Genomic DNA, 16,469 nt, shown 5'->3' with positions numbered 1-16,469 from the left:
ATGGTTGAAATACAAGGAAATGAGGAAATGTCCCTTACGTTTGATTTTCTTAGAGTGCTGGAAGCAGTTGGGTTGCTCTGAAGCAGGATTTGGATGGAGAAACCCGTGGGACTAACCGGGGCTGGAGGAGAGGACATCAGAAATGATCCCTGCAGCCTTGCCCTGGTGATGTCACCTGAGCTCTGGGAGAGTCCTGTCCTTGCCCGTGTGAGTGGATCGTAGGGAAGTGACTCATGAAGGAAGTGGCAACGAAGCAGTGGGTTGGTTTTCCACGCTGGTGGCAACTTAAACTTGGTGAATGGCTACTAGCTGTTGTAGTTCACTGGTGGTCACTCATTGCAGCTGTGATCGAGGCAACGCTGTCATCACTGCAGGCTGATAAACTCAGGTATCTTAGTTACTGTTTGCAGAAATCAAAGGCAGTCAGAACTGTCATGTGCCTGAAATTTTAATGCCACATTTATCATATCTGAAGCACTTTATAGTCCTGTTATCCATCCAGGTCAACCCTTTGGAACGATAACTCCACAGTTCTTCCAGGTACTGGGTTGGTTAGTAAATAAGTGCCAGGGCTGCTGTGGATCCTGAGGAAGAAAACGTAAGAACGTGCCATAATTCTCTGCTGTGTATAATTTGCATGGTTGGTTTCTAGCAGTATGTTTTATTTCCAGGAATGGAAAACAAATTTTCTGTGTGGTGGGTGTGTTAATACCTGTGAAAACATGGTGTGAGGAGGTACCATAATCCGTAAAATAGCACTGAACTTATAGCTTTGTGTATGTTTTTCCTGTACCTGTTGAGACTTGTACAGAGGATGTGTTTTGCTGGAATACTACTCCTACCACTTCAGAAATGTTCTGCTATTAATTAGAGTTACAGATGTAACAACAGTGCCTATGCTAACTTGATTATTTTCTAATTGACTTTTTGGAGTACGAGCTACATTATTTCTGACTTGACCTGCCAGGTTCAAGTCTTACTGCCTGCCCCTACTTTCCTTGGTGTTTTCCACTTTTGGGTGCTTGAAGTGCTTTTTTCCCCACATCACTGTTTTAACCAGGTTGCTTCCCTTAGAACAGTACCAGGAATTATTGGTACTGTTGGTACTATACTTGGTTTATTCCACCTTGGTCGAGTCCCTTGCCATTTAATGATAAGAAAAATCCCACTGCAGTATGAAAAGCTATTGAGATCTTTTTTGGTAAGATCAGATTCATGAGATGCTTAGTAAATGAAATACCTTTTCTCTCCAGATCAGGACTCTGAACAGAAATGTTTTTATTTCTGTTTCATTATTACACAGAGGTATTTCAGAAGAGAACAGGGCTGTGTTTGAGAAAGGCTGATACTTTAGAAGGATTTGAAATCATTCGCCTCCTTTTGTTGGTATTTCTAGTGTTCAGAAAAAAAATCTTTTGTTGTTGTTTTAGAAAGTATCTTTGGGCTCAAAACTGACATTCTGATACAGCTCCAAGGGTTTGTGAATAGGCATTGTAGAGGGCTCTTCTCCCTGTTTTCCAGGAAGTAAAATACACTGGGACCATTTAATATTCTGTCCTTCCCCTGGGACAACTATGCTTGGAGGGAATTTCTGAGACTTTTGCCATAAGGTTTCTTGAACCCTTTGACAAAATATTTCTGATGTTTTATGACACTTAGATGTCTGTATTTTAAAATGCTCAGGGTGTGGGGCCCTGTTATTCCTTGTGAGAAGGAAGTATTGCAATTGTTTGTAGCCAGAACTGTGGTTATAAGCTGGTTTGTTGTGACCATTTCTCTTAAGCAGCACACTTGTCATGCACATAATTTTATTTGTACAGGGAAACAAGCACAGCTTTCTTCTTTGCTCTGTGCTCTTCTTTCCTCCTATGAATGGATGGGTCAGCTTCATCAAAAATAAGCAACTTAAGACTGTTTTCCCTTCCTACTCAGTGACTGAAGGGAGAGTTAATGGGAAGCCTTGAGTCAGCTTCAGATTGGGAACTGAGCTGGAAAGGAGCCCTGATGCCCTGCTGAAACACTTCCATTGAAACAAATTAAGGTTGTCTCTCTCTAAGGGGAGATAACAGTATGAACATCAAACCTTTTGGAGTTCCTTAATTTAAGACACTGTATTCCATCAGAGGAATTATTTTTACCCATACATCAACACCAGACTGGAAAAAGTTATTTAATTCATTGGTTGCACCCAAGGATGGAGCATATAACTGTAGCACAGCCTTCAAACAGGAAATTTTTAAAGTTCAGGGCCTTGGTGAAGATTTAGATTAAAATGCAGTTAGGTATGTTGAATTTGATTTGTGTTTTTTCACATTCCCCCCATCCAATTTGGAAGCTGTTTGACTGAAATGAATAAGGTGCTTTACTGCCAAGAACACCAATTCATGAGACAAAGGTATTCAAAAAAGAATTGCAGAAACTTTCAACAAAATAAAATACCAGCTTTAAAAAAAAAACGTAATTGCGTTGTTACTTGCCCTTAATTTTATTTTCAGGACATCATTGTTGTCCTCCCAGTTTAGTGCTTAAACTGAACAGACCCTTTAATTTGGAGCCAAGTGAGGCGTTGCATGGCATCAGAGAGGCATCTCTCTCTGAATGGAATCTGGGGAAGGCTCAGGAATTTCAACCCCAATGCTGCTGTGAACATGAGATGCACAGCTGGCTCGGGAGGTGATGTGGGAAGCGTGGAGCCCACTGCCATTATCAAACCCTTGACCTGTGGCAGCAGTTTATGTTGTATCTCTTTCAGATTAGTGAGTCCTGGTGATATTTTTTTCTTCAGAAGGGGGCAGTTGTTACGAGAGCTTGGGTGCTGTGCAGGCAGCTCAGTGTTTATTTTGTAGGTTTGCTTGGGGAGCCAGTTCTGCCAATTTATCATAATGCAAACAGCTGCTGAAAAGTATGGCATTTTATATAGCATGGGTGTGTTAAACCTGGGTAGCAGTGTCTTTCTCAAGAGCTTTCTTGACTGTGGAGGTCTCATAGATGAGGTTTTGCGCTGGGCAAAGTCACTGTAGTCTAAATAAAACCTGAACAGCAGAGTGCTGTGAACAGCAGCAAAGCTTTGGGGAATTAGACCTTGATGAATCCTGGCTGGCCCTTAGAACAGTGTTATCTCCTGTCCCTTTATTTTCATTAAAGTACACTTGGAGTGTTCCAAATAACTCCATCTCAGACTACACATTTTATTAAACAGTCCATTTTGCCTTAAACTGCTTACTGCTGAAATAACTAACTACAGCCCTGCTCCGGGCCCTCAGGTTATTTCTGTTATAACCCCCTGTCAGACATTTGTTACTGTACAGTGATAATGTCCAGGAAGCTTTAGCTGCTTTCAAGAAGTGGAGGAAGATCTTCCCATCTCCTGGGTAGGAACAGACAGTGTGCACGTGTAGAAGCATTTGGGGGGGGGTGTGGATTGTTTATTGTGGATTTGTTTTGGGTTTTACACCCAGATCTGTTTATTGTGGATTTGTTTTGGGTTTTACACCCAGATCGTTCTGTGAATCATAGTGAGCCATCTTTATGTTGACCCTCTGTAGCCTTTGGATCTGTTTTCCCTTTTGCTTGATATTTGTGAATGAACAGACTGTACTGAGTCTCAGATTGTCTTTGGAAACCCACAGATCTCCTGTCTTTAGACCATTCCTTTCTGAAGTTACACTCCGGTCTCAGTCAACCGCTGATGCTAGAAGTTGGCAGGACGTTTGTGTGTTTACAAATTGACAGAGCTACTGCAAAAAAAAACCCAAACTGACCCTTACTGGAGTGTTTTACACATCTTAAATGAAGCCCAAGTTGATTGCTGTCCCCTCTTGCTCTTAAAATCAGTCTAAGCATTAAACTACATAGCAAAGCTGTTAGATACACCACTTCTATCCTTACTCTAGGCCCACATTTTGCTATCAGGTGGTTCAAAGCAGACACCCCAAAACACAAATCTGAACCTAATAGAGAGCAGTTGACTTCAAAGAAAACCTACCTGTACATTTCAAAACAGAACCTAATGATTAACAGACCGAACAAGCTGAATGTTTCTGGAGTGTGTGTGGTGCTGCTGCAATTATTTTAATTGAGCTTGAATAAGAACAAAACATTATTAAATCAAGTATTTTAACTTTTTTTGCCCGAGTTGTATTTCCCGCTGCAGAGACAAACCTGCCACAGTTTCCCTTTGTGGGTTCTGTTTGTGTGGCTTGTTAAAATGTGCTTATTTGCTATAGCATGAAGTCAGAAATGGAACAAAGAAATTCATTGAGTGCTTCTGGGTGTCATGTGATGGCGTGACCGGGGGGAGCTTGTACCAAGCTGGAGCCAACTGGAGTGAGAAATGAAGCATCCCCCCAAATAATTATTGAAGTTGAAGGAAAATCCCAGTAAAATGGGCTGAAGTTTAAAAGTAATGTTGTTTCAGAACCCGAGGCTTGTTCACGAGGCGAAATTCATGCTTGGGTGATGGTAGCATGTAATTACAGGCTGTGCTTGTTGCACCAACAAATTAAGCTCACTGTGAAGCTCTGTGATTTCTTCCAGCCCCTTCTTCAGAGAGACATTTTATCAAAGGAGATTCAGTCGCTGATCAAAGTCTTGAAAACCAGAGTCAGGTTGTTTTTCTTTTTTTTTCTCCATTTTTTCCCCTTTTCTATTTGGTGCTTCGTTCAGCCGCTGTTTCAGCCTGTCTTTTGATGCCAGTGTGACAGCAAAGGCCTCCTGGGTGGCTTTGACCCCCTCGGTGGAGACATCTTTGTCTCCCTCAGCTGCTGTGGCACTCGTGCCTCCTGCTCTCCGCAGGTAGGAGGCTTCCTCTCGTTTTCCTGCTCTGTTCCCGGGCTCTTCGGGGCAGTGTGGTCACACAGCAGGAGCAGGGCCGCTGAATAACCTCTTACACAGCACTGGTGTGTCCCTGGCAAACGTGGAGTAACCTGTTGGCTTCTCTCTGGTGGCACTGCCGAGCCCCGGCTGCCACAGCAATATTTCCTGGGTGCTTCCCGGTGCAAAACGGCTGCAGCAGGTGGGGAAACTTTGCCCTCAGGTCTTGGTGCTTGGAGAGGGAGTCTCCAGGAGCCGAGGGGACTCTCTCAAGGGACTTGTGTGTCGGTGCCAAACCGCTGCATGTTCTGGGAGCTCCCAGGAGCTCTGAGGGAGGCGAGCGATTTGTCTCGTCCGGTCCGGCGCGACGGGAGAGCCTTTCCTGACAAATCCCTCCGCCAGGAATGTACGTGTCCTGCTTGCAAGCAGATGGCTCTCTCGCTGTGTGCAGTCAGCAGTTATCTTTCCAAGGTGCTGGGGGGTGGGATAACCACGGGCAGCAGGAGCAGAGCTGCAGAATGGAGAGTGCCAACGCGGAGAAATCCGAGTCCCTGGCACACGGAGTCAGGTTCCTTCAGTCCCCCGGGGTTTGGAGCGGTGCGTTAAGCGGTGGGCTCTGCTCACCCTCACTGTGTAGAGTGAAATTATAAGGATCTGGAAATGCCCCATTGGAGTTGCCCAGTGCACAGCAGGACGGAAGAAAAGAACTTGCTGTTCTTGTTCTTTTTGCTTTTATTCGGGTTATTAAAATACCTCAAGAATACATCTTGATTTGTTTCTGCTCCCCTACCTGAGATGTCTGCGGAGGTTAATGTTTCACAGGCTGTAAAATCTTCATGGAACTCACTTTAATGCAGTTAGTTGGACTGAACTTTGCTACTGCTGTACCTAAGTATCTATTTTCATTCAATAAAGTTTACATCTTGACCTATATACTGTTTGCCCTCTGTTTTTTAGCGCATGGGATGTTAAGAACTGTAGGTCCTGTCGAGTGAAAGGTGCCTTTGCCGTGTTGTAACTTCAGGTTGTGAAAATATTTAATCAGACTTCAGACCTTTACTCTCAGGTAAATCAGTTCTTGAGTGCTGTCAGTACTGCAGTGTTATAATCTCAAAGTGTGCAGGGACTTGATGTAAAAGATCAAATCTGAGAAACTTAAATGGGTTTAGAACCTATTCATGGAACAATAATGATAGTCTTTGTGGATTTTTAATCTTTTTAGATATGACTGATGTTTTCAGAAGTTTAGGACGGTTTTCCATAGCCACGAAGACTCACAGTTATTATTTCAGGAAGCCAGTGGCAAAGTGTTGCCAAGAACGTGGTACTTTGGCCACTTGCTATAAACTCATCTTAATAGGGCATGATGCCTTGCACAAGAGTTTTATTCCCATGTAAGTTCTGGAAGATCTGCCTACTAGCATGTCTACTGAAAAAATATTCGTGTCTCAGCTGTAAAACCCGTGTTTTGAAGGAGAAGTGCCTCTGGTACCTTGCTGCCTTTGGAAGTGAGGATTTCTAAAATTGTTTTTTCCCAACACTGTTCAGTCCAAAAACTCAGGTAAAATCCTTCAGTGTTTGGTAAAACCTGTTGCACAAATTCATAAAAGCAGTTTCATAAATCACATGTCCTTTTGACTCCCTCTTGACAGCTCCTTTGCTGTTTGCACAGCTGACACAGTAAGTCAGGATTGCAGTGACACTGTAATGCCTATAAATCTTCCTCTTTTATCTGTGGATGAGATGTTCTTGTATTCATTGAAGTGCTTCAGTGGTTGGATAGAAGATGTAATTGTTTGGGAGACTGTACGAAGTAAGCTGAAAAGCCTGCCCTTGTTCATGCACTCAGGATTTCTTACTAATTTCTTAACTTATCAGTTGAAAAGGGAGCCTATAGTTAAAAGCCAAATCCTTCCACTCATCTAAAACGTTGCAACACAGAGGAACAATCACATCACACGCTCCCTCAGCAATTAGTAACAAGATGTGTGACAGGAAAAACTTCAGGTTCTAAATCTGAAGGCTGTACAATACCTGTTAGGGGAGTGTCTCCCTAGATAATATCCTGCCTTGCTGCCCCAAGGCTCTGTGCATTCCCACACTTCTGCTGTTTTGTGTGGCGTTGAGTAGCAACCGGTTCCTCACCTCAAACTGCCTGAAGTCAGCTTATGGGCCTGACTTATTTAATGCTCCTGAAGGATTATGGAGTAGCGTTTCCTGTTGCCTAGGGAATATGTCCAGCAGAGTAGGCAGCCTTATGGGTTAAGGACATACTTCTCCATTGCTGGCTTAAAGGGTTTAGGAGGCAAGTTGCACTTGGAGCTTGAAGGTTGTGGTCTTTAATACTGTCACGTGTTATGCCACTAATTAAAATCTTCCTGTGTCTGACAGCTTGAGCATCTGCTGGGATTTGCTGTCAGACATGATGTGGTCAGTGCATTGCCTCACACGGAATTTCCAGAATCAATGCATCACATTATTGCTTCTGCATGTATTTTTTTTCATCTTTGATATCAGCTGTTTGCCTGTGGCTGACAGGGCTAAGATTTGGGTTGAGTACACTTTCATCACTGAATCAAACTGTAACCAGTGTTAGTGAACCTCTGGTTTGTCCTGGAATATTTTCTTCCTCTTTCAGCATTATACTTGCCCTGTAAGTGCTTTATGTTAGTCATTCCTGGCTATCTTGGGCTTGATAAAAGGCTTTGCTTACAGGGCCTTTGGTCATGCAACCTGCGTTGTAGGGCTTGGTTCTGTGTTTGGCCGAGGTGTTTACAGGCCTGTTGGAGGCTGGATACCGTGTTTTATCTGTAACACTGTGTTTAATAACAGCTAAAGGAACCAGATTTGCACATGAAATAAGTTTTGTCCGTGGGGGTTCGAGTAGCAGGGCAGGACTGCAGCTTCAGTCCATCAGGTAACAATATGTGGTCACGGGGGGGCAGTTCGTGGTACTCACAGTTTGCTTAAAAGCGTACAAATCTCACCTTTCCCCTTCTTTCTTTTTGATCATCATACTCCTGTGGTGCACGTCGTTAGCTTTCCGCTTGGGCACAGTCATTTCGGCGCTAATCAGCATCCGCGGCTGGGTGAGCCCGCTCCTTTGCCGTGTGCCCGTCTCCGCTAAATTGTAATGAGTAATTCGAGCCCTTCGGGAAAGGTGAGAGCGATCGGCAGCTCGGAGATTGCCCCTCCGCTGCTGTCTGGGACGAAGGGCACCTTTCCCGGCAGAGATTCTGCTCGAGCTGCCCGGGTAAACTCATCAAACCTCAACAAACCTGAAGGGAAGAACTTAAAAGATCAAGTGGCATCGCCGAGCACAAGCTCTGTAAAGCCTCCCTTGCTGCGTTAAAGCCGGGAGTGTTGTGTGTTACTAGTGAATAAAAAGGACTTTTTATATCCTTAGGTGTAAGTGCCTGGGAACTGTTTACTCTTCTCAGAGTGATATAAACACTGGAGCAGTTTGAATTCAAGCTGTGCTGTGTCTGGAGGTGCTGGAGAGCCTCTTCTGCTTCTAGACCTGTCTACAGCGGAGGAAAACACCAATAATTATGCTGCTGGCTCGAAAATGGTTATTTCTGAGACATCCAGAAATAGCAGGTAGGCAGCCAGTGGTATAAAGCAGAAAAAAAAACCCCAAACGTGCTTGTAAGTTTTAATTATGGAGTGATTAGCAGATTATTAAGGATTGGCAGCAAATCTAAATCTCACTTTGGATATGTGTTCCAGCACCGTAACTGACTGTTACACTAATTAATTGGAATTAATCTAAAATAGTGCCACTTAATTCTTATAGTAATAATGTAAGCATTAAGACTTTTTAATGTCATTTATATAAACCTAAATGTCATTCAGTTTATTTCCACACTGTCTAGCTCTGAGATATCAGCACTTTGTGAACTATGTGGGGGGAAGGACCCTCCCTCTTATTTTTCCCTTGGAAGTCACTATTTTCTACGTAGTCACACTTCTTGTTCTGGATCCTGCTTGGTCCTCCTGAGTGAATGGAAAAATACTTCCTTAAAAAAAAAATAAATCAGGATTTATAAGTGTTTTGGTCAGCTGTCTCGTAGAGTATGTCTGGTGTTCTGTAACACTTCAAAACTCACACTTTCCCTTTCATTTGAATGTAGGTCATTAACTTAATGAGCAACTGTTGGAGTAGGTTTAATGTTTGACTTGGTCTATCTTTAATATTCAACTTTTTCTTGCTGTGCTCCAGTAGGTGAACCCTTTGCAGCCAGAAGGTGCTTTCCCTCCTATAAAGCCACTCTGCATATTTTTTTTTTCTCCATAGCATTGCTTTTAGGGCTTTTGGGCTGAAATGAATGGCTTTGATTCAGTGATTGTTTTGGGGGCGTTGTTGGTTGATTGGAGGTTTTGTTGTTGTTTAAATTTTAGCAAGTTTGGATTTTTTTTTTTTTTTGCTCTCTTTGATAAAAGGATGTTACACACCAGCTCAGACCCTGAAACAGTCTCATTTGATGGAGGCAAATCCTAAGAAAAAGGACTTAAGATAGGGGTACAAAATGGCTTTATATTGTTTATGGTCGTGGAGAAACTCATCATCCTTTGTCTTTGGGCTTTCTTTTCCTTTCTTCTGCCAGGACATTTGACAGTTCTTCTTCATGCCCCAGGTGTGTGCAGAGACAGAAGGCAGTTGCACTGGCTGCTGATCCTTTTTGTTTGTTTTGGCCCGTGATTTGTTCTGGGAGTTTACTGCTGGAGTGTGACTGGGAGTTAGTGGGAAGAGTCCCTGTGGCTGGGATGAGCTGGCTTCCAGCTGCCCCTCAATGTTTTCCTGACCCCTGGGGGGCTTACAAAATGCTGTTGCCTATTGCCCTTGTTCCTCTTAAATTGAAGCCTGCCAAGCTTCTCCTTCTCTGTGGCCAGGGCATGAAATGATGAGGCTGCAGGTTCCTGCCAGAAGTTCGATAGAAGGTCAGTGCCATTTTTCCCAGTAAAAATGTCACTTAATCTGCATTTCTCTAATAGCATCATGTGTTTAAATATCCCTCTGGCTTGGCAGGGCCTGTACATTTTTTTTCCTGTCCCTGTGGAAGGTGCTTGTGTTGAAAAGGCGAGTTGCATAATAGGTTTTGGAGAAGCGATGATGGTTTTACCAGTTCTGAAGGTACCACAAGGTACAGGCTGCCAGGGAAGTGTGTTGTCATCTCTTGACATTGATACACTGCAAGAAGAAAAAAAACCACAAAAATGTGATAAATTTTTTTGTAGGTACATTATCAGATTTGCTTGTTAGGTAGGCAGTGCTTTAAAATGCCTTCACAAAGAGTAAAGTATGCAATATGATTCCTATTCAAAATGTTTTTGTTTGGTGAGTGTGGGGGATAGGAAGCAGCGGGGCGGCACTGCCAGCATCCCAGGGAAGTACAGCTGGAATTCCCATGGCTTTTGATGGCGTGTGCATAACCCTGGCCATGGAAAATACACCTTAGGGCTAAGGATCGTCTTCCTGCGCTGCACTCTGGGCCTGTGTGGGGTCAGGAGATGGGAGTAGAGCCGGAGTCTGGCGACCTGGTGGATCCTGAGTAGCCCTTAGGCTGCTGGAGCCTTTGATTTCTGCTGCTGACAGAAACACTGATTTTCCCCATCCTGCTCCTCCATTCATGGTTTTGTAATATCGCTGTTGTGGACAGGAGCAGTAACTCAATACCATGGGAATGCTCCTAGCGTGGGGACATGGAATCAATAATGGGCTTTTTCCAAGTTTGATTCATCATTTTTCTTGGATGTTTCATTGCTGAAGCATCACTTTGGGGTTTGGCTTTTTTAAACCACTCTTTTCTAAGGAGTGTTATCCTGCAGTGGGGCCCTGTTGAAGGTGGCTGAACATGGATGAGGGAAGTGATTCTCCCTCTGTACTGGGCACTGCTGAGGCCACACCTTGAGGGCTGTGTCCAGTTCTGGGCCCCCTGCTTCAAGAAGGACACTGAGGGGCTGGAGCGTGTCCAGAGAAGGGCAACAGAGCTGGGGAAGGGTCTGGAGAGGAGCTGAGGGAGCTGGGGTTCAGCCTGGAGAAAAGGAGGCTTGGGGTGACCTTCTCACTCTCTGCAACTCCCTGACAGGAGGTTGTGGCAAGGTGGGGCTTGGCCTCTTCTCCCAGGCAAGCAGTGACAGTACAAGAGGACGTCAGGAAGAATTTCTTCATGGAAAGGGTTGCCAGGTATTGGGATGGGCTGCACAGGCAGGCTGTGGAGTCACCGACGCTGGAGGTGTTCAGGGAACGACTGGACGTGGCACTGAGTGCTCTGGTCTAGTTGACCAGGTGGTGATCAGTCCAAGGTTGGACTGGACGATCTCGGAGGCCTTTTCCAGCCTAAATGATTCCGTGGCTTGTTGGCACCACACCAAGCCTGTGCACTTCTGCCCTTGCACAGCCCTCTGCTGATGTCCGTGACAGTGGTGCGGCATGGCGAGCTTCTCAGGTGCTTCTGCTGATGTTCCCTTCAGAAACTTCATATTGGACAGCAATAAACCTAAATTACACAATTATTGCACGGTAACCATGTAGTATATAGTAAGTATAATTATAGTATTTTATATAGAATTACATAAAATACGAGATGCTCTATTTGTGGGCTGGTAACCCACATAACATGGAAAAAAAAACCAAACTAAAGAGTCCTGAGCAATGTGTTTAGGAGAGTTATAAGACTACAGTGTAAGGAGATAAGGCCTGAGTAGCAGCATTATCTGTTGTTCTTATTTACAAAGGACACTGCAACAGACTCAGGTTTCTGCATGGATTGGTTTGGCACGAGGAAAGAGCAGATTGTTTGGTTTGGCGTGTGCTTGTTTCTCTGTCCTAGGAGGGTTATGGTGACTGAGGAGTTTCTGACGTGCCCTCTCTGTGCTTCTAACGCACTTGGCTTTCATCTGGTGCATACAGGGTTTTAAACCCCCAAAACAGGGGTGTAAGGAGTGTTTTCCCTTTCCCCAGCAGCCTGCTGCTGTCAGGAGCTGTGTTTAGGATGGCTGTTTGAGTGTAGGTTAGAGCTGGTGCTCGAGTGGGTGTTCAGGTGCTGATTTAAGTAGGTTCAGAATCGAGTACTTGTCCAAGTGCTTCAGTGGAAGTTGAGATGTTCACGTGTGTGGTGCTGCCTCCTGTTACTACATTTCATCTCGTACACAAAGTGTAATTTTTGAAAGCTCACAGTCAAGTTGGTTCTTACTCTCTGGTAGCCTCTTCCTGCCTGGTTGTGACTTTGCATCCCTGTCTGGCTGATCAGTGTTGACACTAAAGGAAAATATTGCATGGATTTGCATGTGCTTTTAGAAGAAAAAAACTACCTTAATCTTCTCTACTCCTCTTGGCTTATATGAAAAAAAAAACAAACCCTCAGAAGATGTTATCCTTAAATCAGACTAGAGAGTTGCAACTTAAGGGAGGACAGCCTGAAGCCTGTGGACAACTGTCAGACAAGAGCTTGTAGCAGGAATGCTCATAACCATGTTAACAGTAGTGTGAAGTGTGGTGTGCTCGGACTGCAAAATGGATGTAGAAGTTCCAGTTGAGGAACTGAGTTGCATTTGTACTAAGTCATCTTATATCCTGTGCACCGGAATATGAGTACTGGTGATTTCTTTGGGTCTCACGTGTGAATAAGTACAGGATTTTAGCCTTGGGGTCTTTAAACTTAGCATCTTTCTTAGCCACTTCATAAATTCTAATACCAGTGACGCAGTTGTGCTTTTAAGTGTAATCACAAGTGTAGCAGGATGCAGCTCTCAGGGCTGACGTGACGATCTGGGAGCCGTCGGGTGACGTCTGTGATTCGGAAGTGCCGCGCGTGGTACCTGCGTGGAGGGCACCGACCTCGCAGCCTCACTTGGCTTCCCCGCTGCTTCACGCAGGTGCCAGATCGCTGTCTGCGTTGGAAAAGGTCTCTTGTTTACCCTCCATGCCAGATGGAAAGGGAGGGGTGGGGGAAAGGCGGATCTCACCGGAAACAGGGCACTGCCAAGTGCGCTCTGAAACGGAGTCTCTCTCGTTCCCCGTGACCACCGCAAGGATGGCTCCAAAGCGGGGAGACGGGATGAGCTTTCGTGGGACAGCCAGATAATAACTTGCCTTAAATTCCCCAGCAGGTTACAAGTCTGTCGTGTGTCGCTCTAACGCTTTTCCTTTCCCGTTCCAGCTATGAAGCCGTACGCTCCAGCTTTCATTCTCCTGTGGAGTGCCGTCGGGATAGCGAGGGCTGCCAAAATCGTCGTCGTGCCGCCAATTATGTTTGAAAGCCATCTTTATATTTTCAAGACTCTGGCCTCAGCCTTGCATGACCAAGGTCACCAGACAGTGTTTCTCCTCTCTGAGGGCAGAGAGATTCCTCCATCTAATCACTATAGACTTCAGCGCTACCCAGGGATCTTTAACAGCAGCACCTCGGATGATTTCCTCCAGTCCAAGATGAGGAGTATCTTCTCGGGGAGGCTGACAGCCCTCGAACTGTTCGACATCTTGGACCACTACACCAAGAACTGCGACATGATCGTCGGCAACCAAAACCTCATGCGTGCCCTGAAACAGGAAAGATTTGACCTGCTCCTGGTCGATCCCAACGAGATGTGCGGATTTGTTATAGCTCATCTTCTGGGGGTTAAATACGCCGTGTTTTCCACCGGCCTCTGGTATCCAGCAGAAGTGGGCGCTCCGGCTCCCCTGTCCTACGTCCCCGAATTTAACTCGCTGCTCACGGATCACATGAACTTCTTCGAGAGGATTAAAAACACTGTTGTTTATCTCATTTCGAGGTTCGGGGTCAGCTTTTTGGTTCTGCCAAAATACGAACGGATAATGCAGAAACACAAGGTTCTTCCGGAGCGGTCCATGTACGACTTGGTCCATGGATCCAGCCTGTGGATGCTTTGCACTGATGTAGCCCTGGAGTTCCCGAGACCGACGCTTCCCAACGTCGTTTACGTGGGAGGAATCCTCACCAAACCGGCCAGCCCTCTGCCAGAAGTAAGGTTTGCTGAGTTTTACTGAGTCATTTCTGTGGTTTCTGGTTCACCTCGTGTCACGAGGGACAGTTTTGAAGCGGTGAATTCCAAATGGGATCTGGTGTTCTGCTGTTGTTTGGTGGAATGTACTCTTGCAGTCACTGGAAGTTGCTTGGGGTGGTGGCACTGTGAGACAGAGACTCCACAAAATGAGTCTTTTGTGGCTGCAGGAAGTATTTTGCCTTTGAAAGTAAAGTGCTTAACGGTGCATTAGAGGTGAAAAACATCGGTAGCTTCTACCCAAACATGGTTTAGAATGGGAAGGAAGGAGGATGGATGAGTACTGCTTATGCTTGAAGGAGCCTGCTGATATGTTATATGATCTAACTTCATGGTATTAGTGTTCTCTGTGGTGGCTTTTGCCTCCCTTGGGTTCGATAAGGAAAAATGTCTTTAAAATTACATGTATGTAAGCATGAAAAAACCCCTGTATAGGCCAAGATGTGGAGGTGTGAGTTAACCTAAATGGCACCACTGCTACACTCAGATGGGAATTTTTACTGTGCACGTGCTGGCCATCAGGTACTGGAACGGTGACGGTGATTGCACTGACTCCAGAAGTCCTGGCTGCACAGATCAATTAGTTGGATTACTTCAGTACAGTAGGTGAACTTTGATACCTGATACCTAAGAGTGCCTCTGTTCAGCAGCAGAGGTGGACAGGTGGTGAGGGACAGGCAGAACAAAATCTCATAGAGCACCATGTCATTTACAGTTCGTGTCTATAAAAAGGCAGATGTTGAGTTGGAGGTGCCTGTTAATGGATGCTTATGGCTGGGTGATAAATAGGGAGGTTAAACCTGCAGTGCTCAACAATATCCTTGTTAAAATGCCTCGTTCTTCCTTTGCTTTTGGCATGACAACTGCTGTTGCCTGTGCTGCAGGGTGTTCTCAGAGATGGCCCTAACAGTGTTGCTTCTGACAGGTTCTTGCTGTGTGTACACTCCTGTGTTTGGAAAGGGTCAGGCTGCACAGGTATCCTGAGAAAGCAGGCTAAAGGTGCTTTCTGTCTCTGCTGTCTACAAGTTCAGCCCTGTTCCCTCCAGGAAAACGTGGTGGGCCGGACTGAGCTTTTTCTCCCTTTTCCAAACTGGTTATTTTCTTGTTCTGCAGGAAGAAAAAAACGTCTTTGCACGATCAAGTTGGGCGCCAGGGTAACATTGTCTGTTTTGTCTTTTTGTTTAATGTAACCAGAGTGACAGTGACCTGAAAATAGACCTGTAGGTAGAGTACACGCTGGCAAATATTCATTGCAGCGAGGGGGAAAAAAACACCCGTAATTATTTGTAATTTGTCTTCAGTTTTATCGGGCAATTCATTCTTTCGGAGTTGTAAGCGGGAGATTGAAGGTGCGGGAGAGAAGTAACAAAGTGAGCATGTTCCTCTTTTATCCTGTAATTTGTCCGTGCCCAAGGTGTTACACGTAATCCCCTGTGGAATGTATTGTAGGTTAATTACCGGGCAATCACTCGGTGCTTGCTGAGCGGCGACAAAAAATTCGCAACTGTGGCTCTGCTCTGGCAGATTTAAAGACTGGATAGCGAGTGCTGCGGCTGTTCCCTGCTCCTGCTGCAGCTCTGAGGCAGGAGCCTTGGCTGATTTATTTTCTGCAGCTTTGAGTTTGGTGCATTAAGGTGAGCCAGAAGCGGAGCTGGTTCACGTTCCTGTGCTGGGCCGGAACTGGTGATGCTTCAGGAGCTCTCAGAGATTACGCTCCTGCCCGGAGGGTGATCGGGAAAGAGGGGCGTGTGGCTGGAGACGACAGCTTTAGCAGGCTTTTTTAGGCTAAAATTAGAAGTTATTGGGTCTCTTGCAGTCTCCAAAACTGCTTGTGAGTAGCCTAGTCCACTTTGTCTGCTAGAGATGGAAAAACCAGTGGTGTTTTTTTCCAAGCCCAAAATACCTGGTCAGCCCAGGGTACCTGCGCACCTCAGTAGTGGCACTCCAGCCTCGCCGGCAGTTTTTTTCCTTTCTTACCCCTCACTCAAAATAGCCAAATAGTTTGTTTACCCAAACCAGAATGCCTGCACTTAACTGAAAACCTCTCTAGTTTTCTGCTTATAAGTAGCACCTAAAAAAAAAGAAAAAAAAGAGGCAGAGAGGAATAACTCAGCGGTCAGTGAGGAGGTGAAGGTCAAGGTGTTTTGAAGTGTTACGGGGTGGCCACTCTTTCATTCTGGGGGACGTGGTAGCTCTGTTTTGTGGATGCTCAGAACCTGCACCTTCTCTGAGGTTAGAGAAGCACGGCTGTAAAGGCAGCACGTAGCAGTGGGTGCTGAATATCCAGGTCATGTGAAGGGGAAGGAAACATTGCTCCTGCTTCGCTCTGTCCCATCCACATTCACATTCTGGTTCCGGGCAGCGGGTGGGGTGTGGAAATCCTTTCCCTTTTAGCCGCGCTTGCCGCCTGCGGGTCCCTGTGCTTTGTGGGATGGGGAACCCGTGCTTGGATCGGGGAGCGCCGGAGATGCAGCCAAACCCCGGCGGCTGGAGGTGTGCGCTCAGGGAGGGGGTGTGCGCTCAGGGGCTCTGCCGTGCTGGCACAGCGCTCGGTGGGGCAGCTGCAGGCCCTGCAGGGACCGTGTGTTACCTGTGTAAGCCTTCCCCAGGCTCCCATCCTCCTCCTCCTCCTC

General features: G+C 45.6%; 1 protein-coding gene across 1 annotated transcript in view; it reads left to right on the top strand.

Moving 5' to 3' along the window:
• Nucleotides 1-368: 368 nt before the first annotated feature.
• The window catches only part of UGT8 (UDP glycosyltransferase 8), a 30,482-nt gene continuing 14,381 nt past the window's right edge, over nt 369-16,469 (top strand). The window contains exons 1-2 of the mRNA XM_018083897.2: nt 369-388; nt 12,975-13,798. Of these exons, the coding sequence (XP_017939386.1) occupies nt 12,977-13,798 (822 nt within the window). The 5' untranslated portion in view covers nt 369-388; nt 12,975-12,976. The remainder of the gene's footprint in view (nt 389-12,974; nt 13,799-16,469) is intronic.

Source organism: Manacus vitellinus, unplaced genomic scaffold, assembly GCF_001715985.3.
Source record: "Manacus vitellinus isolate BGI_N305 unplaced genomic scaffold, ASM171598v3 scaffold_69_pilon, whole genome shotgun sequence".
Taxonomy (NCBI): Eukaryota; Metazoa; Chordata; class Aves; order Passeriformes; family Pipridae; genus Manacus; species Manacus vitellinus.
The sequence above is the reverse complement of the archived record's forward strand: the minus strand, read 5'-3'. Positions and strand labels throughout refer to the sequence as shown.